The 22673-nt window shown below is 40.2% G+C and overlaps 1 protein-coding gene across 3 annotated transcripts in view; it reads right to left on the bottom strand.

The window, feature by feature from the left end:
- Window positions 1-22673, bottom strand: part of MAPRE2 (microtubule associated protein RP/EB family member 2) — a 141322-nt gene that overhangs the window by 9766 nt on the left and 108883 nt on the right. For all 3 annotated transcript variants that reach the window (XM_019740828.3, XM_019740827.3, XM_019740826.3), the window contains one exon: window positions 20878-21091. In XM_019740828.3, coding sequence (XP_019596387.1) covers window positions 20878-21091 — 214 coding nt within the window. The remainder of the gene's footprint in view (window positions 1-20877; window positions 21092-22673) is intronic.

The raw sequence follows: 22673 nt of genomic DNA, 5'->3' as shown, positions 1-22673 counted from the left end.
ACCTACCTGGAGCTTGGCTCATGATAGGCTCTCTCATTGTCTAGAACATGGTACAGACATAGGAAATGGCTTCAGCGGCCAAAACAGAAGGTATAAGGTCTATGCAGTGAAGTTTATGTACGTCATGAATTGAGAAATTCAGGGTCATTACCGGGGCCTCCCCATTCCCTTTTTCTGACTAGGCGGCAGCTCTGTCTACCGTGGGTGCTCCTCCTGTGTGCTCCCATTGGCCAAATCTCCACCATGACCCCCCATACTCTGCTCATCTAGAAGGCTCTTAGACAGCAAGGAACGTGCCATATTCAGCTTTGTAACACCAGTGCTTAGCACAATGCTTGGTTGAACATATATTTGTTGAAAGAACAAATGTTTAAATAAATACATGAACAAGCAAATAAAAGCTAGTTAGATGGTTTGCAGTTTTACAATTTCCAACTTTACAGTTTATCAGCACCAAACAGATGAGAATGAGGCAAGGGGTTATGAAAGCTAAGAGTGCTGACAGCTGTGACACATTTCAAACACGCTCCTAATCACAAAGTGGCAAACAGGAAGACTATAAAATTTAGATTTGTATGTTTTCAGGTATCTGAAGTCATCAGTTATAGACGCGAAGTCATACACACACTCAAGAAGCACTGACAGCATACTCTTAAAATAAGAAACACCGAACATATTCGAACATATTTTAAAACGGGAACAATGAAATCGGGACTGAAGTAAAATAGCTTGAGTATTCCAAGGGTGCTCTTCAGTGACCTGGAAATCTCACTTATGCAGAGAACTTCCCAAGGATTCTAGAAGCTGATGCTCTGCTTTATTTGTGACTGACATACAGGGGCGAGGCTCCTTCATCTTGGTAGAAGCCCATATACAAAAACACTCCTGGAACACTATGTCCATGTCCCATTGGCCAGGTTCTCTAATTAAAGAACAAGCCAACAGGGAAAGAAAACAGTGTGGAGAACAGCAGGAGGGGCAGGGTGAGAATATGCTGACCTGGCAAAAAGCCTTCTCTAAGGACAGCCACCAGCCAGCCTAGCTGGGGAAGCAGCTTTTGAAAAATCTAGTTACCTCAGACCTTTTTATAAGCAATACGTCATCTTTTAATACAAAGAAAGTCTAACACAGAGCAGATCAAAGACTGTCTGATCAACGTCTTATTTACTAAATATATATTAATGAAGTGCCTGCCATGAGCTATGTAGTAGAAATCTCTGCTCTCCAGGAGCTCATGGTCTTGTGGGAGAGACAGTCATTGAGCTAAGAATCCTCAGGCACAGCCATGTTCAACATTCTCAGTGTACATGATCATAGAGTACGATTTGGGCTGTATTCCCTCTGCCTAAAACACTCCTCTTCCCCTCCTTTGAGTGACGAAGGCTGCCATCCTTCAGGTCTCGGCTTAGATGTTACAGCTCTGGGAGGCCATAGCGTAGCAGCTATCAGCTGTAATGGTATACAGCACTCCCCCCATTATCCACGGTTTTGCTTGCTGCAGTTCCAACCCGTGGTCAACCACTGTCTGAAATATTAAATGGAAAATTCCAGAAATAAACAATTTATAAGTTTGAAACTGCACGCTAACTGAGCAGCATGATGAAATCCTGCGCTGTCCTGCTCTGTCCCACCTGGGATGCGTACCATTCCTTTGTCCAGTGTATACACTGTATATGCTCCCAGCCCGTTAGTCACTGATAGCCTCAGCTATCTGACTGTCTCAGTATCGCAGTGTTTGTGTTCAAGTAACCTTTATTTTACTTAATGCCATATTCACATAACTTTTATTACAGTGTATTGTTAGAATTGTTCTATTTTATTACTATTGTTGTTGTCAATCCCTCACTGTGCCTAATTTACAAGTTAAACCTTATCATAGGTATGTATGTATGTATAGGAAAAAACGTAGTATATACAGGGTTTGGTACTATCCATGGTTTCGGGCATCCACTGGGGGTCTTGGAAGTATCCGTGTGGATTTAAGGGACTACTGTAGTTATTTATTTAATGTCTACTTCTCCTGTTAGACAAACTCCAGGAGGTAGGAGTTGTGTCTGTTTTGTTTACCACTTTATGTTCCCACACCAATCACAGTGACTGACCCAGAGGATATACTCAAAAAGTTTTTATAACTCATTAAACAACTGCTAGGAGAGGTATCTATTCACAGTGAAGATACCAGAGAAAGCTCGAGAGCAGATGCTAACATCCAAGTCACTGACAGGAAGAGCCAGCAGTACACGAAGGAAACCAAACGAAAACCACCAGCCTTCCCAGAAAGAGATCTCTTACCTGGTTTCCTTTCAAGATCACCTTCCCTGATTACTTAGGTCCTTTGTCTATGGAATCAGGACAATAGTTCAAGTGGGTAAATTCAGTCAGTAAATGGTTAACTCTGAGTAGGGAGGAGCAAGGTTGTGCCCGGGCTGTCCAAGCCTCTGCTATGTTTACTGGTCTCCTCTGCAGGAAACAGCCCTGCAGAAGGGACTTCCCTAAGGAGCACGTGAACCCCTCACCCCCACCCCCAAGGCGGTCCTTCCTAAGCAACTCAGCAACTACGATGTGGCTGGTTGTAATAACAGAGTAGGTTCATCAGACACACTCATGTTCTTATAATTGTGTTTTCAGGACATCATCAAATGCAGCTTGAAAAAAAGCCTGAAAAGTTTGGTGTGAAGTAAAAGTAGAAGGGGTCATGGCAAGCCGAAGACCCATACAAGGCCTGGTTATCAGAGCAAGGAAATTATAAATAAGCAGAAGAAGCTGGCCGGGAGCAACACAGGGCCACGGGAGACGTGGCTCATGGCAGAGGTCGGAGCGACTGCAGTTACTGACAGCAGTTACTGCTGTCCCAGTTCCAGCTGCACGTAGCCTCACAGGAAAACCTGTTTCTTCTTGAGGAAACACATCCGTTGTTACTTAAATATGCTTGGGGGGGGGGTCTATCTTGCCAAACTGTGGTTCAGTCTCAGCCGTAAAGTGACATCTGTGTTTCACGGGTCCTGTGAAGGTCAGGTGTGTATGTATGTATAGGAAACTGCTGGCTCTGTGAAGGGTTTTGACTGTGGCACACACGCAGGCAGCCTGTGGATCAATATGAGATGAGAAAGATGGAGGCAATGAAAATCAGACTTGGCGTCCCCTGCTGCGGGCAGGGTGGGGCTGGTGGGGTAGAGGCGGCTTGGTCCACACTCTCCCACCTGTACAGGCTACAAGAGGGATGAAAGAATAGCTTCTGCCCCACCCCTGACAGTCCCTGACTCGGGGTGCGGTGCAGGCTGAAGAAAGAAAGGAATGGAAAACACATTTTGGAAAATTTAATAACAGATCCACTAAGTAATCAGTATTTGAAATTTAAAATGAGAGAGGTTTTGAAATTGTTTGGAAATAAACTGATAATAGAGGGAAGTAAACATCTGATGAGTGAGGATATGAGAGACGAGCACTATTAACTGGACACTTACACCTTGTGATGGATAAATGCAAAGAAAGTAAGGAACAGGAAAGATATGAGGCAGAGCTTATCTTCAGAAGTTTAGAGTTTTGAAAAACATGCAATTAAGGCTTAAACTAAAAAGCTCATTTTCAAAAGAATGTAAAGTGAACTCTTCAAATCATCACAAGCTGTAATTTGATATGGAAGTAATTTACGCCTCACAGCTACCACATGATTCACAGACATTAAGAAATGCTCAATACTAAAATTTATAAAAATGAAAATTAAACTATTTGTTCAATGTTTAATGATTTCATGGTTTACTTTTTAGAATAAATAACAATATTCTACAGTATATCACCCTCATTAGACAATTAACCACGATGTTTTTGTTTATTTGCTTTAAAAGTCTTACTGTCTTCTTTCAAACCATTCTCTAAAGTGTAAAACCACCAGCTTTTGGGGGTGCCAAATACTCTTTTACCACTTACCCGGGTTGCTATAATAAGGATGTTATCAGAAAACTGCATAGTTACCAATGTCAGTAAATTTAACATTGATATAATACTTTTATGTAAATACCATTTGTATTCCAACTTTGTGACGTGACCCAATAATGTCCTGATGTTAGATACTGGGGTCCTCAATAGCTGTCTTCCTGCTTCCTAGAATGCCCCCAAGTCCACTGGTGATGCCACTCTGCCTTCCCATGACTCTTGGCCCAATGATGATTATGTGAAAAACACCTACATAATGGCTTTCAAAAAGAGTGCAGCTACTTTGGCTGTAATACAGGTATAGATTCTTTTCTTGCAACTATCAAACCTTTCAATTTTTTTTCCAAGCTGCATTTGATGATGTCCCGAAAACATAATTAGTGGTAGCCCTGTTTTACAAGAATCATTTCTCCCTCAAGCTTTCCTCTCCCTCCCTAATTTTCCCTTTCAAAAAGAAAAGGAGTTTCAGAAGCAGAGGAAAATAGACATAAATTCTGTGTATGTCCCTGTAATTCTCCGACTTTACCCACTGGATATGGAGATGATTTACAATGCTAGTCTTTGAGCAGTTGTGTCTTAATTAATGCCTTAAAGATTTGGGGCATAAATATGATTCTAAGACATTTTAACCATAGTTGTAAAAAACAAAGCGTGGCCTGATTCATTGCCTTGGTGAAGCCAGAGCTCCACTGTGTCTAATGTCAATAATTAGCAGCTTGCGTAATGTCTATGGAACATTAGACATTTGGGGTATACGAGGCCCAATGAATTCAGAACGATGAAGCAAATAAAAGCACTGTGCTTGGTTTATCCTTCATGGTCAGAGCGCTGATGGAATTCAGAAATTCTTCTCACATAATCTGCCATATTCTGTCTGCCCAAATCATAAACAGAAGAGCTAAAAATATGACATTAATACTGTTGACAAGAACCACAGAGACATTAAAAACATGTGCGTGCGCATGCATGCGTGCGCACACACACAGGAAGCAACCACTTTGCTGAGCATCCTTTACTTTGAGAGAATATTCTTTTCGCCCCTGGGTCCTCAGTCAATTAAAAACCCCAAAGAGGTGGGGAGTGGGCGAAATGGGTGAAGGCAGTCAAAGGCACAAACTTGCAGTTATAAAATGAATGTCATGGGGATGTATTGTGCAGCATGGTGACTACAATGAATAATACTGTATTGTATGAAAGCTGCAAAGAGAGATCTGAAAAGTTCTCATCACAAGATTAAAATGTGTCTGTGCGGTGATGGATGTTTTAGACTTACTTTGAGGTTCAGTTTGTAATAAATACAAATACCAAATCACTGAGCTGTACACCTGAAATGTGTTGTATGTCAATAAAAACCAAACCAAACCCCACAGAACTGAAACATAGCAGAAGATATATCCCATCTACTTCGATTAGCTGTTTGGAATGGATCTGACATTATTTCCTTGTTTCCTTTACCTTGACAAATAGATTTTATTTTTTAACAGAGATAATGAGCTTGGTTAAATAAATAAGTATGTAAGGCCAGTGCTGGGGGAAAGAGAATGGGGCTGCACTGACGCGAGTAGAAAAATCCCACGGAAAGAGGGTCTTCTAAGTGACTACACGGACATGTGAACTATCACACTGCAACATGACAAACACCTCCCACACAATTCTGGTCACTGCAAGTGGAAGAGCTAATCCTTCCCATCAAAAGTGGCTTCATTCCTTCACTTTGTACACTCTGTAATCTTCTCTGAGGGGGGAAAAAAAAGAAAACTTGGTGGCCAGAGTTCAATCCAAATGGAGTTTTCATAGGGTTCCAGGATGCCCTGATTCATGTAATCACTAAGAAGTTGGCTCTTTTATTCTGAAATTAGTAGTTCATTGCCCTTAGGGTACCTGTCCTATGAGTGCAGCCAGCAGCCACGTCTGGAGTCTGGATTTTCCTTTTCGTTACTTCAGTGCCAGCTCATAAAGTAGGCAGGATCCTTTTTTGAGGAGCTTGGGGGCACTCCCAACAGTCAAGCATGAAGCATTAACACCTTGTGGGAACGAAGACCTGGTGAGGAGTTGGTTATCCTTCATTTTGCCCTTGGGAGGCAGTAAGAGTGGGGGCCCTGCAGCCAGGTGGACTTCATAGAAATCCCAGCTCGGCTACTTGCTGGGTGGTGTGACTTTTGCTGCCACCTGGACTTCTTTATGTTTAAGAAGGAATAGCAGTGCCTACTTCCCAGAGTTGGGAAGAATACATGATTCAATGCACGAAAAGCTGTTATACAAGAGCTTGGCACATAGTAAATGCTCAATAAATGTTACCTTACATTATTATTACTCAGCAAATGAGACCTGAATCAACAAATGATGAAAAAGTACACAGGTTTCCCATTCTTAGACACTAGCAAAATAAAACTAAACTGCTGAAATAAGGAAATGAGACTCCTTTAAAGAAAATCTTTCCAATATGTATTAACTAATAATCTATCAATGGGCTCCAAGGCATAGGTTCCTGCCATTCCAAGGACTGTCTTTTGAAAATGCATCATCTCCTGTAGCTCAAGTCTCGGTGCTTCTTCTAAAATTACTCCAATTCATTCATTCATTCATTCATATGACAAATATTTATTAACCCCCTACTGTATACTTGGCAAGCCACAGGTACTTGGATAAAACAACGAATCAAACACAGAAGATGCCTGTCCTTGTGGAATTTCCATTGGAATGGGGGAATTAAATAATAAGCAATAACATGATGAATTAGTAAGTGACCTAGTAAACTAGAAGGTAAATGCTGTGGAAAAGAGAAAAGTAGGGCAGGGGTAAGAAGTGCCGGGCAGGGGGTGGGTGGTGGCAGTTTTAAATAGAACTTTGGGGAAAATCTAAGTGTCCACCGTGGGTCTTGTCCAGTTTCAACTCTTCACTCAGACCCACAGGACTTCCGGGGGCCACACAACCCAAGGCCACTCACAGGGACAGGGTCAGGAACACCAAGCCCTCTTGGAGGGAGTCCAGCAAGGACACAGGGGGCCAGATCCACACCAGGCATATAGGGGTCCTGGCTCACAAGGCTCATTCCTCACAGACGCTAACATCTTTTGTAACCACTCCACAGTTACGACTCCCAGGATCCCCACGTGGCACATGCCCGTTGCAGGAGTAACTTTTACTTCTTCAAGGGCTCCTTGAGAAAGTTACATCTGAGCAAAGCCCTGAGGGAGGTGAGGACGTTGGTCCTCTGGATAGCAGAAGCAGGGTATGCCAGGCAGAGGTAAGGCAGAGGGCCAGAGCAAAGGCCTGTTCAGCAGCCGGGCCGGACTCTGGAGCAGAGGAGCATGGGTACTGCGGGAGGACAGAAGGTCGGACAGGTACTGGAGGAGGCAGGTCATGCAGGACCACACAGGCTACTGTCAGGAGGCCAGCTTTTCTTCTGAGGGAAAAGGCAAGTCGCTGCAGGGTCTTGAGCAAAGGAATGACATGATCTGACTTGGGTTATAAAAGGCTCACTCTGCCTGCTGTGCGGAGAATGGCCAGTGAGGAGGCTGCTGCTCTCATTCCCCTGGGGAGACAGATGAGTGCTCAAGGTGAGTTCTGTTTTGTTGTTGGCAAAGCATATGCAATGCTCTGGTTTAGAAAACCCTATTATATACCATATGTATAGAACAGGCACCCAAAGTCCAGCCATTTTACACCACCGACATTTTGTAATGTTAACAGCAATAATGACAGTGTGTGATCAACAGCATCAGCTACTGAGTCCAAGGAAAGGGCTGAAGGAAAAGTAGGCAGTGACAGGAGCTGTGAGTCAGTTGGTGTCCCTCCCAATCCACTGCTCAAGGGTCATTACACAGTGTGATAACTGGCTCTGTCCCGGGGAGTCAGGGGCCTCGTGAGGGTGTGGCTGCCGCTGCACAGAGAACATTGGTGCCTGACCGGCGGTCACAAAGCAGGCCCCTGCGATGGGCAAGAGGGCCTGACTCCACCAAGCATGTCCAGCTAGGGTGAGCATTCACGGGCCGAGTTACTTCTGCCCTGGTTACTGTCTCTGCTGGAGACGATGTGCTTATTTTTAGCCATCATGTGATTCTCCAGTATTTTCCAGGCTCTGCTTGAGTCACTCTGGTTTCAGAGAATTTTTCATAGTGGAAAAAAAAATGCAGGAAAGAACTCTTCATCTTGAAATGGCTCAAGTATTAAAATTTCTAACTTTTAAATAGTTATTTGAACACGGTGTATATTTCTTTCAATAAACTTCTGACTTTTCACACCTCTCAAGTCATGGTAAAAAATTAAGTGTGCTTGAAACACATTAGATGCCAACCAATCACCATTTTAGTTCAAAATTCCTGTTTTTAAATTGTTCTCAGAGCAATTTCTCTCTAGAAATTGTGAGGATCCCTCACCACCATGAATACAATGCACACCAGAATCCCAACAATAATTTAGAGGTGCACCCCCCTTGCCTGTTTACTGCCAGCAATGAAGAAAGCTGGGGCTGGAAAGAGACTAACAAACTGAGCCAGCCCACTGGGAATAAAGATACAGAGACGTAACCATGACAATGACATCACAGGTGTCACTGCACTCCTAGCATACAGCATTCAGGCAAAAAGCTTACAAACTTAGATGGCCATTTTGGGGGAACACAAGTACTTAATTACTTTATGATGTCCAGTCAGAGTCACTATTGACTTACCATTGGCAAGACCAGTGCTTTAGGTTGTTTTTCTGATCGTGGTTAAATCTGTTGTCTCCCATTAACACTGTTTTACCCAGACTTCCCTGCAAAGAGAGCCGAGGTCTGAGGCCACAGAGGAGGTCGGACCTCAGACAAGTGAGAAGTGGAGCAAAGCCCCACTGGAATCATCCATTCTCCTTTACTCCAATCTGCTCCTGCTTCAGAGTTCTCTGCTTCCACCAACCAACCACCAAGCCAGAAAGTTGTTTATCATTTAGCCTTGACTTCCACTCTCTTTTACTTCTCATATTCAAATATCATCAAATTTTGTTGATTGTACCTCCTAACAGTTGCTATAAACCCACATGGCTACAACCTTTGTTTAGGCCACCCTCCTCTTCACCTTCCAGAGGTGAAGGCACCAGTCCTCCAGAGCTCTGAGCCCCAGAAGTCCCCTGAGGCAGGATTTCTCCAATCCTCACAACAGCTTCTAAGCTAGTCTCCTGGATTATAACTGTACCCCTTCCATGTATTCTTTATACCACAGAGCAAACCGGTGCTTAAAACCTTTCAATGACTACCCACAGTCCCCATTAGAAAGCATAAACCTGTGACCAACAGATCCAACATGACCCCACACACATATAATGATCTCTACCTCCTGGTGCTCCCACCTTTGTGTGGTCCCCTCGCTTAGAATGTGGGTGGGACCTGTGACTTGCTTTTAACCAACAGAATATGGCAAAAGTGATGGGATGTCACACCTATGATTACAGTACCATGTATAACTGTTTTGTTGGCATTTACACCAGAGAGACTCTCCCCTGCTGGCCTTGAAGAAGTAAGCTGCCGTGTAGTAAGCCCCCATGTTGGAAAAACTCACACAGCAAGGAACTGCAGGTATCCTCCAGGAACTGAGAGCAGCTACCAGTTAAGAAACGGGAGCCTCAATCCTGCAGCCTTAAGAAAACTGCCAACAACCTAAGGGAGCTTTCCTCACTTGAGCCTCTGATTATACCACAGCCCCAGCGATGCCTGGACTGCAGCCTGGTGAAACCCGAAAGCAGAGAACATGGCTAAGCTGTGCCTGGACTTTTGAAGCTGTAGACAGTACATGTGTAATGTTTTAAGCTGCTAAATTAGCAGTAATTTTTTTTCAGCAACAGAACATGCGTACAATCTCTTAACCCATTATACAAGGGGCCTCACCTCTGCAATCTCACATCTCGACGTTCAGACAGAACAAAATGTACTTCCCTGAAGACAGCATGTTCTCTCCCAAGTTCAACACTCTGTTCTTTCTGCTTGCAATGCTCTTTTCCACACCCTTTACCTGGCCAACTTCTACTCATTCATTAAGTCTTGGTCAAACCCCACTTTTTCAAAAAAACCTTTCTAGAATACACAAGACCAGCTCAGGTGGTCTTCCTATACGCCCTGACAGCAGTTACCTCACTGTACTGTTAGTGTCTATTTATTGTCAGGTTTCCTCCTTAGGCTGCAATTTCCTTGAATGACTGTGTTTCTCCAAAACCTCTGAGTGTGGCTTAACAAACATTTATTGAAAGACTAAATGAATGAGAATTCAAGTAAAGCTTTCACAAAAAGGGCAAGGAATCCAAGACAGAGGAAATGTTTAAGAAATATTTTCTGAGGGGTGGCCGGATAGCTCAGTTGGTTAGAGCGTGAGCTCTGAGCAACAGGGTTGCCGGTTCGAGTCCCATATGGGCCAGTGAGCTGTACCCTAAGCAACTAGAGTGAAGAAATATTTTCTGAGCTCCTGTGTAGTGCACCATGCATGTTATTTTCTGAGCAAGGGGCTGCTCAGGTGTTGGAGATGATTGTAGAGAACTTCAAAAACAGCCATGTGTCGGCTTAAGTACTGCATTTTCCTTGATCCAAATGGACACTGAAGTGATCCAATTTAAATCAATTCAACAGATACTAAGTAGGAACCTTCTGTTTTAGGCAGTGGAGAAACAATGATTGAACAAGACAGAATTGGTTGATAGTTCAGTTCACCCAGTTCAAAGGCAGTCTAGAAAATTATTCAAGTCGAAACTGTTTTCTGTTCCCAACCAACATACCAAGTGACCAAGAAAGGCCCTAATGATAAAATTAGGCTCACTGGTGATCTGTGCTATTCTGCTTATGGAAACAGAATAAATGCGAAGTCACTGCCTTTTGAGGCCTGAAAGTTTTATTGTGAGGCTGAGAAGCCAAACACCAAGTTATTATACCTATGAAGAGAGAAGGGATGATCCATCAGAATAACACATGAGATTTAGCTGCAGAGCCAATTAATATCTCAACAGACAAAGGGAGAAGCTGTATGAGAATGACCCAGTGCCGGGTATAAAAGGACCCAACGCAAGAATGGTTGGCTTCCCATGTGCAGGTGGGACAAGTGGGACAACAAAGAAGGCCATCGGCCTCTTCTGTGTGAGGTGATAGTGTACGGCTTGCTTAAATAGGTGCCATTTTTGTCTGAGGGGCATACTCTTCACTTTGAAATCACTCAGACCATCTACTCAGAGAATAATGTGAATTGCAGGATTAAGAAATCAGAGATTAGTAATTCTTCTAATCTAGGGCTGAGTATTCTGGGATTTACACACATTTCTGCTTTGGAGCTGATAAGAGGCCTGGTACAAGAGGCTTCCCCCCCCCCCCCGCATTTAAAAATGTGGATAAAATATAGTAACTCTCATCCAAGAGCCTGTTGCAAGGATGAATGGGAATGTTTTTGAATTTTAAAAAAATTATTACCATTTAAAAAAACAAATGCCATCCAAATAGAATAGCACGTGTTCTGTTTTAAGCCTTTACAATACTGCAGAGCCTTTTATGTCCTCCATATACTATGCAATTTGAATTGGTTTGTTGTTCAGTATAGTGTGGGGAGGACAAAAGAACATAAAACAAGACCATACCCGTGATATTTGAGAGAGGCCATCTAATATAATGGTTAAAGAGTCTGGGCTCTGGAATCCCAAGGTCAAACTTCAAATCTTGGGTCCCCTACTTCACATGTGTGACCCTGGCAAGTTATTGAACTTCTCTGTGCTTCAGCTTCCTTATGGCTAAAGTGGAGGTAATGATACCATCTAGCATTTAGGATTGTGGTGAAGCTAAATTGAGCTAATCTATTTTAAGTGCTTAGAGCAATGGCTGGCACTTAGTATGTCCTCAATAAACACTTGCTCATATCTGATGACTTCTTCTACATTTTAAATGTTTTTCCTTTCCTTAACTTTCATGAAAAAATTCGATTCATACTAGATTTAAAGAGGTATACACTAATAGCACCACAACAGTTCGTAAGTTTTGATCTTTAAGCTTTAAAAAAATATTCAGTTTTAAAGAAAACTATGACACACTTTCTTTCCAAGAAGCCCAAATCGTTACAGATTCCAAACTGAATTAGGGAATCATCTGTCAAGGACGCTGCATTGGTAAGCAAACGAATTGGGATGGAAATGAAAAATGCATGGCTGTTCCTAGGAAGGCGCCCTTGGGCTCTTCCACAGACACTGCCAGAAGATTCCTATCTGATGCTCCTGAATTCTTTATGACTCTGCTCCTGTCTGTGCCCACATTCCAAACTCATGGATATTCAGTATCCTGTCAGGCTGAGCACTGCTCGCATTTTATCCTGTGGTGTTATCATTGCTATAGGTAGGGAAATGCAGTTTCAATTATTCTTTAAGGAAAAAAGTATCCCAATACCTAGAAATGTACCCTATATATCTAACATATGGTAGATGTCTAACTGGAGGAACAAAGCCACCCATGTTCCTCTCCTTCCAGGGCGTAGGGGATGTCCTCTAAAAAGTTAGTTGGGCCATTGTAAGTGTTTCTTTCTATTTTCTGCAGGTCTAGATGTAGCCAGGAGAATAGCCATTAAACTGGAGTGTACTTTAGCAATGGGATGGTTTCTTAATATAAACAGGCGAAGGGGGTGCAATGTGGCTATAGGGTAGGGATTGAGTGAAAGATACAAACACCACTATGTTCATGTAATAATGAGAAATGTTAACATCTATTTGAAAAGAAGTCTTGCTAATTATTGAGACTGATAAGAAAAATGCATGTCTTCTTTGTTCTGAGTTGATACTGCATGATCTCTTAAAATTAACATTTGATCCTGCGAGAACTAAGTAGGTATGTGGATAGTACAGTATGTGATTTGTGAGATAGCAGTATCAAGCCGGTACACACTAGGAAGTTGTAAGGATAAGTAGGCATGACTCGTCTTGATAGGGAGACCATGAAGGGACAAGAAGGGTGCCTGTGCCTACCCTACAGGGCTTTGGGAAGTCAAATGCCATCATGGACTGTGCTAATCTAAAGAGAAGACATGGGAAAATGCATTTCTTGGAGTAAATGATGGCTTTGGGATGACAAAACATTTGTGCTTAAAGGGTGGAGTTTCTCAAAAGGCAAATGAAGAGTTGCATTTTGATGATCATAAGGAAAAGGAAATCCTGCATAAAGGCACAGGCCTGAGACCAAGATTAGGACCCCTTGAGTGGAATGTAACTTCTTGCATACTTTTTACTTGGACTCTAATTGAGTTAAGTGCCTGTTAAATCAAAAACATCAACACTCTGTGGAGTAATATAACAAAATCCAGAGTCCCCACAACATGACATCACAATGTCTAGGATAAAATCCAAAATTACTCAACATATGAAGAGCCAGGAAAATGTGACATATTCTCAAAGGAAAAGATAATCAACAGATGACAACTGTGAGATGGTCCGAATGGTGGAATTAGCAGACAAGAACTTTAAAGCAGCTATCAAAACTTCACTGAACATGTATAACTATATATACTTCACTAAACATGTATAACTACGTTCAGTAAAGTAAAGTATGCTCACAATAAATGAAAAGGTAGGCAATCTGAGCAGAGAAAAAAGGAAAATTTACAACTGAAAAACAACACAATAGTTGAAATTTTTTAAAAAGTTCAGTAGTAAAATGGAAATGACAGAGGAAAAAGAGGGTAAACTTGAAGATACAGTAATAGAAACCATCTAATCTAAAGAAGAGAGAGAGAGTACTGGAAAAGTGCCTCAGGGAACCTGTGGAATAATTGCAAAAGCTCTAAGATGGATAACGGAGTCCTAGAAGGATAAAGTAGATTGAATGGAGCTGAAAAAATATTAGAAAAAAATAATGGCTGACAACCTCCCAAATATGGTTAAGGGATAAGATTTAAGAAGTTTAATAAGCTCCAAAACAAGAAAAATTAAAAGAGAACCATGGTTAGGCACATCACAGCAACACTACTGAGAACCAAAGATAAAGAGAGAACCTTGACTGCATCTGGAGAAAAACAACATATTATATAAAGGGGAAGAATGATTAGAATGAGCACGTACTTCTTATCTTTGGAGGCCACAGACAGTGGAACAACATTTTTAAAGTGTATAAAGAAAGACAAAAGATCAGCCTGAATTCTTTACCTGGGGAAATATTCTTCAAGAATGAAGGTATAATAAAGACATTTACAGAAAAAGGAAAGTAAAAGAATCTGTTGCCATTGGACCTGCTCTATAAGAAATGCTAAACAAAATTCTTTGGGTCTGAAGACAAAAAGGAAACCAGCAGGGAACTCAGATGTTCAGGAATGAATGAAGAACATTAGAAATGATAAAAACATGAAAAACAAAACACTTTTTCTCTTAATTTGTTTAAAATACATATGACTGTTTAAAGCAGCATTGCCTAGTAGAAACATAATGTAAGCCATGTAATTTAAAATTTTCTAGTAGCAACATTAAAAAATATTTTAAAGACATTAATTTTAAAGACATTATTTTAAAGACAAAATATACACAAAGTATAATTCCTACATGTAATCAATACAAAATTATTAGATTTTTTATATTCCTTTTTTTCAGGCTAGGTCTTCTAATGCCAGCATGCATGTTATACATGCAGCACATTTCAATGTAGAATAAGCACATCTCAAGTGCTCAAAAGCCATTGATTGTATTGGACAGTGTTGGTTTACAATAAAACTTTTGACATTTTTCTTGTGGGGTTTATAATGTATGTAGATGTAATACATATGCCAACTATAACAAAGGACAGAGAGAGAAGGGTTGCCAGGGTTCCACATTTTGTATGAAACAGTGTATTAATTTTAAGTACACTGTGAGAAGAATGTATATTGTAATCCTTAGAGCAACCAATAAAAAAAATTAATGCAAAGAGGTATAGTTAAAAAGGCAATAGATAAATTAATATGAAATGCTGAAAATATTTTTAAAATCCAGAAGACAACAGATAGGATAAAATAGAAGGGACAAGCAGAAAACAAATGGTAGAGCTCTAAATCCAACCAAATCAATAATTAGATAGGTGGAAATTTAACCTATCACGGAGAAAGATGTACCAGGCAAACAGTAGGCATAAGAAAATTGGAGTGGCTATATTAAATCAGATAAAATAAACTTCAAGACAAAGAGTATTACCAAAGACAAAGAGGGACACCTCATCAAATACAAAGGGCAATTCATCAGGATGATATAACAATCATAAATATGTATGATTGTATTACATATAACAATCATAAATACCTAATAACAGAGCCCTAAATACAGAAAACAAAAAAATGAGAGAATTAAGGAGAAACAGACAATTCCATAATCAATGCTAACACCGTCTTCACAGCAATTGTCAGAACTAGACAACAACGACAAAAAAATCAGTAAAAACACAGAGGATCTGAACAACACTATCCTCTACCTTGATCTACTTGATATTTCTAAAACACCATACAACCAACAACTGCAGAATTCATGTACTTTTCAAGAACAATGTGGTATATTAACCAAGAATGACCATACTCTGGGCCATAAAATCAAGATGAAAACAAAGATAAAAACCACTACAAACTACTACACTTCACTGCCTCTCCTAAAAAAACAAAAGCCTTTTTGGAAAGTAAAAGCAATTCCTTTTTTCCCAGAGCAGGTGACAATTGATGCTCACTTTGATTACAGGTGCTCAACAAATGCACAAACACTGCTAAACAAATAAATCAATAAACATGGTCACCTTGTTAAGGTTGCATGAACAGCCTTAGAGAATCCCAAATTAAAGATAATTGAGAGGGAGAGTATTTACATATTCAACACAGTTTTTGAAAAACACTGTTAGGATTTATTTAGATCTACATTTAGGGATTTAATTATGATTGTTCAAATACTTTATTCTATTCTACGTTTTAGGTTGTTTCCTTTTTCAAACTATTTTTCTAGTATTTCTATTAATTTGATTTGAAGTCTGGCACACTGAAGTCCCTAAGGAAAAGAGAAAGCTTAGACTCAATTTCCATAGCAACTCTAAAGCCATCACACTATATTTGTATATGGGAGTTTGATTTAAATACATTAATATATGTGAATCTGCAATGTGTCTAAGCTGTAGTTGCTATGGGAACCGCAACTTCAAATTTCCTTTTAAGTTTAGTAAGTGCTCAGACACAAAAATTGATCCCCCCACCCCACAGCTATCTCTAGTTGCAGATATAGCTCATAGCAATAAATTTACAAGCATCACGACTCATGATGATATATGCACTTAATAGCTATCTATCATTATGAAAATGTGTATTTTAATACACACCCCTCGTTGGTCGACCAAAGCAAGTCAAGACGCGATTTCTCAGAATGTAGATAGAATAGGACTCGCCGGGCAGCCACCTGCCCTAACAGGACAGCCTCTGCTTATGCGGAAGCTTGTTACAGTCCAAGGAAGTCACGCAGCTACTCACAGACACCGATGGGCTCTATGGCTTCTCTGAATCCACAGAACATCTTGTGCCTGCACTGAAATGGCAGAAAAATCTAGCACATTCTCACAAAAACAGAATGTACCAAATATGTGGAGTGCATTCATTTCATACACAGACATCCTACTGTGCATGAATATATAAGTAGTCTGTATGACACGGAAACAATTTTCTTGCCAATGCAGACAGTCCTTTCTTAGTTATCGCCCTGTGGCTAATCTACTCCATGATCAATTTCCCAGTCTAATATGGCCTTTTTGCCACAAGATTCTAAGGAGCGTCCACTTACTGCTCTTCATGAATTATTGTCAGGACACGTAAGTTAATTGTAATATTAGTCTAAGGAAATATTTGGGGTGAGATGAATCCACTGCAAAACGAATCAAGTATTCCAAAGCCAAAACAAACGAAAATAATTAAAGACCATCTCACCTCCTGTTTTTGATGTGTACCAGCCATTGCTTGTTTCCACTACTGCAGACAATTAAGAAATGACCAAGCTTAGAGGTGGGAACAGAAATTGCTCCTGAATGCTACTGACACGGGATCACTATGACATAACTGTGATATAGAGATGTGAATTTCCCAGACACCTGACCCTCACCTCATTAAGCACTTTCATTTGTCTTAAATTTTGGATGGACAAAAATCAGACTTGTGGATGAAAAGGATGGCCTTGAATGGTTTCCGAACAGAGGCAGGGAGGCCAGGTTAGAGACTGTAAAGTAGTTCATGGGGTGGGGGTGAGGATGATTATAAACAGAAAATTAAACAGAATCTTAAGAATTGGAAGGGAACTCGGTGTATCAATGGGTGCACAGTCGTGTCATACAGACCTTGGGGACTGCTGAGCTATTAGATTCTGTAATAAAGATCTCAGTCTTCTGCGGTGTTTAGAAAGGTTTGGTAAGTTTTTTTTGGCTCCTCTTTTACTGATGCTTGTACTTTCTATTGATATCAGTGTACTCCTTGTCCCAAAACATTATGTGCTTCATCTCCATATTTGTTATAATTAGGTCTAAATTAAGAAAGAGCAAATAGACTCTAGATACGTATCATAGGAATTCGCTCACATGTAAAGAGTAAAGTGCATGATTTCATAGCAGACTTTACAACACCTATTCTGACTCTTAGAAGACATTCTGAGTTACATTTTGTTGACTATATTCCCAAGAGGTGAACACATGACCTCTAGAAAAATGAAGTCTTTCTGTACTTAGAGGAGCCTTTCTCTTATTACAGCTTTTTAAATATGTTCTACATGTGATATATATATATATATATATATATAGCTTGCTGTAATTTTTTCCACAGTAGTTTTACTCCCCCAAAAAGTCCAAGACTCATGACATTTTATTTAAAAAGGTTTGACTTCTGAAAATATCCTTTCTGCCTCATTAAGACCAACAAGGTAAACACGGTCAAAGTATTAGGAACACACACCTCAGGAATTCCCGTCTTCTGGGACATTAAAAACCAAGTTTATTACCGTGTTTCCCCCAAAATAAGACAAGGTCTTATATTAATTTTTGCTCCAAAAGACACATTATGGCTTATGTTCAGGGGATGTCATCCTGAAAAATCATGCAAGGCTTATTTTCTGGTTAGGTCTTATATTCAGGGAAACACGGTATCTGTTGACTTTAATGTATTTCCTGAGCTTTGTCACCGGAGAGGCTAAGTTTTGGAAAAAATATACTTTTCTTTCAGGTTCATGGACATTCCATCGAAATGGCACAGTCTCTCTGTGGCTCTGTGACAGACAGATGAGGAACTCCTAGAAAAAATGAGGCCAGTGCAGCCTAATAACAGTTCTGTTTGAGGGATTAAAAATGCTGGTGCCAGTTTAAGGACACCTTATGATAGTGGAAGAAAAATATTCTGAGACCTGTCCAGTTTCACTACTAAAAACTTGGAAAAGTGGCAGGTGAGTTTGAAGCTGCATCTCTAACATCATTAACAGTTATAGAAAAAGGCCTGACGATGAGAAATAGCAACCACTCTTCCTTTTCTCACCTTCGTGTCCTCCCACTTCATCTGCCTGCCAAATCCCCACCTTTGGAGAAAACACACCACTCTTCTTAGATCCTAGACTAATGAAAGTTTCTGACGAAAGTTGCAGGCTAATTTGAACCACCATAAATTTTTGTTCCCCAAACTCTTCATGGCTTAATTTTTATCCAACTTCTCTCCAGTGCTTCTGTTCCAAAAAAGTAAATACCTCCTCTCCTCTCTAAACCTCTACTGATGCCCTTGACCTAATTTTCTCCCTCCATGTTTCGGGTCATACTCCACCAATTTCCCCGCCTTAGTCCTATTTTCAATTATTCCTACTCCATGAACCTTTCTCCCATCTTACAAATCTGCTGTTGTGCCTTGTCCTAAAAGCAAACAAAAACAGATCAAGGACGATACCATTCTCCTCGCAATCTTACTTCCTAATGGTATTGTTGGCTTTTTTTCAACGTCAACTAAATGTTTTTATTTTCCTTAACTTTTTTCCTGAAAAATGTGGGGAAGGTAGAATTTACTCTTACCACATCACGTTCATACTTGTCATGTCATGCCCTTGTTAAGTCACTGCAATCTAAGCGTATACACTCAGCATTTTAACAGACCAATTCTCTAAAGGACTATTAATCACCTACTAGGAGTCAGATTTCTTTGGCTGGTTTTTCAGGCCTCATTTTATTTGATCTCCCCACAATTAATATTCAGCACTGTTGGTGATCCTTCTCTCCAGAAATTTCCTACTGTTTGTTCTCTGATGCTGAGCTTTCCTGTTTTGTTTTTTCCCCCCGATGTTCATCTTTTTCTCTGCTTCCTCTTTTTCCTCTTGTCCCTTAATTGTATGTATTCCCACGGATCTGTGCTTAGTTTATTTTATGAAAGTTCATTCATCCTATGGCTTCAAAGTTGCAATTTTATGCTGTCTCAATTTCCTTCTTCCAATTCTTTAATCCACCCCTGGTCCCATCGTTCCATTGAGTGACCCCCAAATCGAGAAATTCAACAGACTCTCCCAGTCCTCATTTTACTTGACCCCTTGGCAGATTTAGATGCTCCTGACCATTCTTCTCCCTTCCTTCTGCTTCCCGGACAAGTTATTGCCTCATTTCCTTCAATCTTTCCGGCCTCTTCCCTGCTCCTAGGCAAGCCCTTCCTTTCTACCGAAATATTGTTAGAGTTCCTCAAGGCATTCTCTCCTTCTCACTCAGTACTCACTTCCAGCTTCAATTACGTGGACACACAGAAGACCCACATATGCTTACACTTTTTTGAGTTCCAGACATGTGCACCCATTGTTTAATATTAGGTTGGTGCAAAAGTAATTGCACTTTTTGCGATTGTTTTTAACCTTTTAAACCGCAATTACTTTTGCACCAACCTAATAGTATTGTCATAACCACTTCTCATCCATTCTGATTGGAGGGTGGGCATAAATAAGGAATTCTTATTATTTACAAAATTAGCGTTATTGATTTAACAAGTGTGAACACTGATTTTTGGGATGGAAACCAATGGTTTCCGAGAATTTCATTTTTCAACTGTCCAGTACCACGAACTGGTATTTATAATGACTGTAATTTTACGAGAACACGTTCTATTTGGTAAAGTCCATTTTTTTTTTTTTTTATGGCAAAGATGTTTAGAATATATTTCAGAAAGGTTTTTATCCATAAAACTGTTAAAAACTTTAAAGTTCTAGGTCTTTTTCCTCAATGACTTCACTTTTGGACAAAGCTGGATAAATGAAGACTTGCTAAACATCACCACATAAAAACTGGCACTGCCCCTTACAGGAGATAGGATGCAGCTGTCATGAATTTCCTTTGAAGGATTATAGATGATTTCTACTTAGAAGTATCAATTGGTTCATATCCTGGTTTATACTGCCAGCAATTACACAGTAAAAATATTTCAGTCCAAATCTAAACAGAAATTTCTCAGAAAAAAATACAAGGGAAATGAAACATACCCCTGAAGTATTATTTTAACATATGGCTTCAGTGACTTTATTACCCTGTTTCCCTGAAAATAAGACCTAGCTGGACAATCAGCTCTAATGCGTCTTTTGGAGCAAAAATTAATATAAGACCCGGTATATCATATATCATGTCATGTCATGTCATGTCATGTCATATCATAACATATCATATCATATCGGGTCCAGTCTTATATTATAGTAAAATAAGACCCGGTCTTAAATTAATTTTCGCTCCAAAAGATGCATTAGAGCTGATTGTCTGGCTAGGTCTTATTTTCGGGGAAACACGGTAATAGTTAAATCATGATTGTTAGACTTATTATAGATAGGTCACTGCTTGGAAAATAAGTGTGGTCAAACAAACAATACAAATCATCCAAAGGCATTAAGATACTGACTGCTGGGGAGAATCAATTAAATATTGATTTAAGCATAGGAAGGCCTGAGACATTTTCTAAAATGGAAGTGACTCTGATTTCACTGTTACGATACCTGCTGTGGGGGAGTTTGCATGGTGAGACTTTTTTGGCAGGTTGAAGATCTGTTCTCCAGGGTCGGGGGGAGGAATTGCATCTTGCCCTTGTCGTGCTTCTACAGGATCATATTCCTTCCCATCGTAGTTAGCATCATAGAATTTCTTAAACCACTGAATAAAATCCAGGTTGTCCTGGAAACGCCCTTTCACTAGCTTCTCCACTGGAATTACCTGCAATATAAAATCACCATGTGAGTCACAAACCTCAGGTTTGTTTGCCTTTAATACAACTGAAGTGTTCCCGAAATATAACTATTTCCTACATGTCTGCAAATCATCACTACTGGTTTTCCCCCCAGCTTCTTAGCCAGTTGTACTCTGGAATTCACATAATTTTTTCACCATATTAAAGAAAAATGAAAATGTAACTAGTTCTCTTAGAATATTTAATACTTCTGAACAAACCAGACAGAATAAGGAATAACCTTAGCTGTCAATAGGGGCTGATCCTCTTTACAGTATGTTTATGGCCAAAGCGTCTCCCCCCAAAACATGGGCCTGGGATGTTGTGCTGTTTCAAGATTGATGGGTTTTCCTTATTTCTTTGTAACCCTTACTACTAGAAAGTGAGATTGAATAAGATTCAAATCAATGCAAACATATACCAATCTAAAGGTTCTTAGGAAACAAAATGAGCTTTCATGGAACTTATTTACAATGTAGAGAGAGGAGCACCAAAACAACTAACCACAATAATACAGGGCCCAGTAATTCGTGGGCTACACAGGAGTACAAGGGAGTGCTGAGGAAAAGAAATGGAGGCTGATTAGGGGAGTCATGGAAGGCACCCTGGAGAAGGAGGTGCACAGCATCCACCTCAACTTCTGAGTGGAATCTCAGCTTTTCCTTTCCTATTGGCAACGTAAAGAGCCAATCAGCATTCTCTTTAGAGGTCTTACAGGAATCTTCAGAATTATGACAGAAAAATACGTGGTGTGATTGCTTAGCTTTAATTCAGTGGGCAGCTATTTTTGAAGGAAAACGGAAAGGTGCCTAGCTATCCAATTGCACCATTACCAGATTCGTACTTCCTCATCTTTGGGTTGGAATACTACTTGACTGTGAGCCACGAGAGTTACAAGGCGAGGGAGGGAGTCAGATCATGTGTAGGCGAGTGTGTGTGAACGTGAGATTCAGACAAGAAACCCAGGGTTCCAAGAACGCAGCTTCATTGTGTAATGATATGAATGGAAACTATAAATGAAATTTTCATCAAGGCTTTGCCACCTTAGGAGCTATATACTATTGATATCCTAAAATGGGTCACCAGGACCACTTTAAAAAAGTGGAAAGACCTCAAATATCAGTGACAACTTGAAAGAAAACGACAACAACAAAAAAACGGAAGCATTTTAGGTCACCCATTAAACTACAGCATTAGCAATACATTTTTCAAAATTGTTTGTTTATGAAGCTAAAATGGAAACTAAGTCAACTGTACAACGAAATAAAGAGAAGCAAACTTTTGAGGAGACCACATTTTTCATGAATACTCTTTCAGTAAAGACTTGGGTGCTGAAACCTTTTCTCCTCTCACTCTCCCAAACTTCAGGGAAGTCTGCCCAACAGAAAGAATTCCTTCCACATGTGCACTTAATTGACTTTTCATTTTACTATTGAAATATTTTCAAGTCTTCTGATTTATAGGTTTTGTTTATGCTGATAGTGATTGTTTAAGAAAGTACCTTCTTAGAGCGTTAACGCCCTTTAATGAACAGACTACTCACTATACTTTGCTTCCTGCCAAACATGA

Source organism: Rhinolophus sinicus, chromosome 4 (assembly GCF_057876585.1).
Source record: "Rhinolophus sinicus isolate RSI-liver-muscle chromosome 4, RSI-T2T, whole genome shotgun sequence".
NCBI classification, from domain to species: Eukaryota; Metazoa; Chordata; class Mammalia; order Chiroptera; family Rhinolophidae; genus Rhinolophus; species Rhinolophus sinicus.
This window is presented reverse-complemented; position numbering and strand designations above follow the sequence as displayed.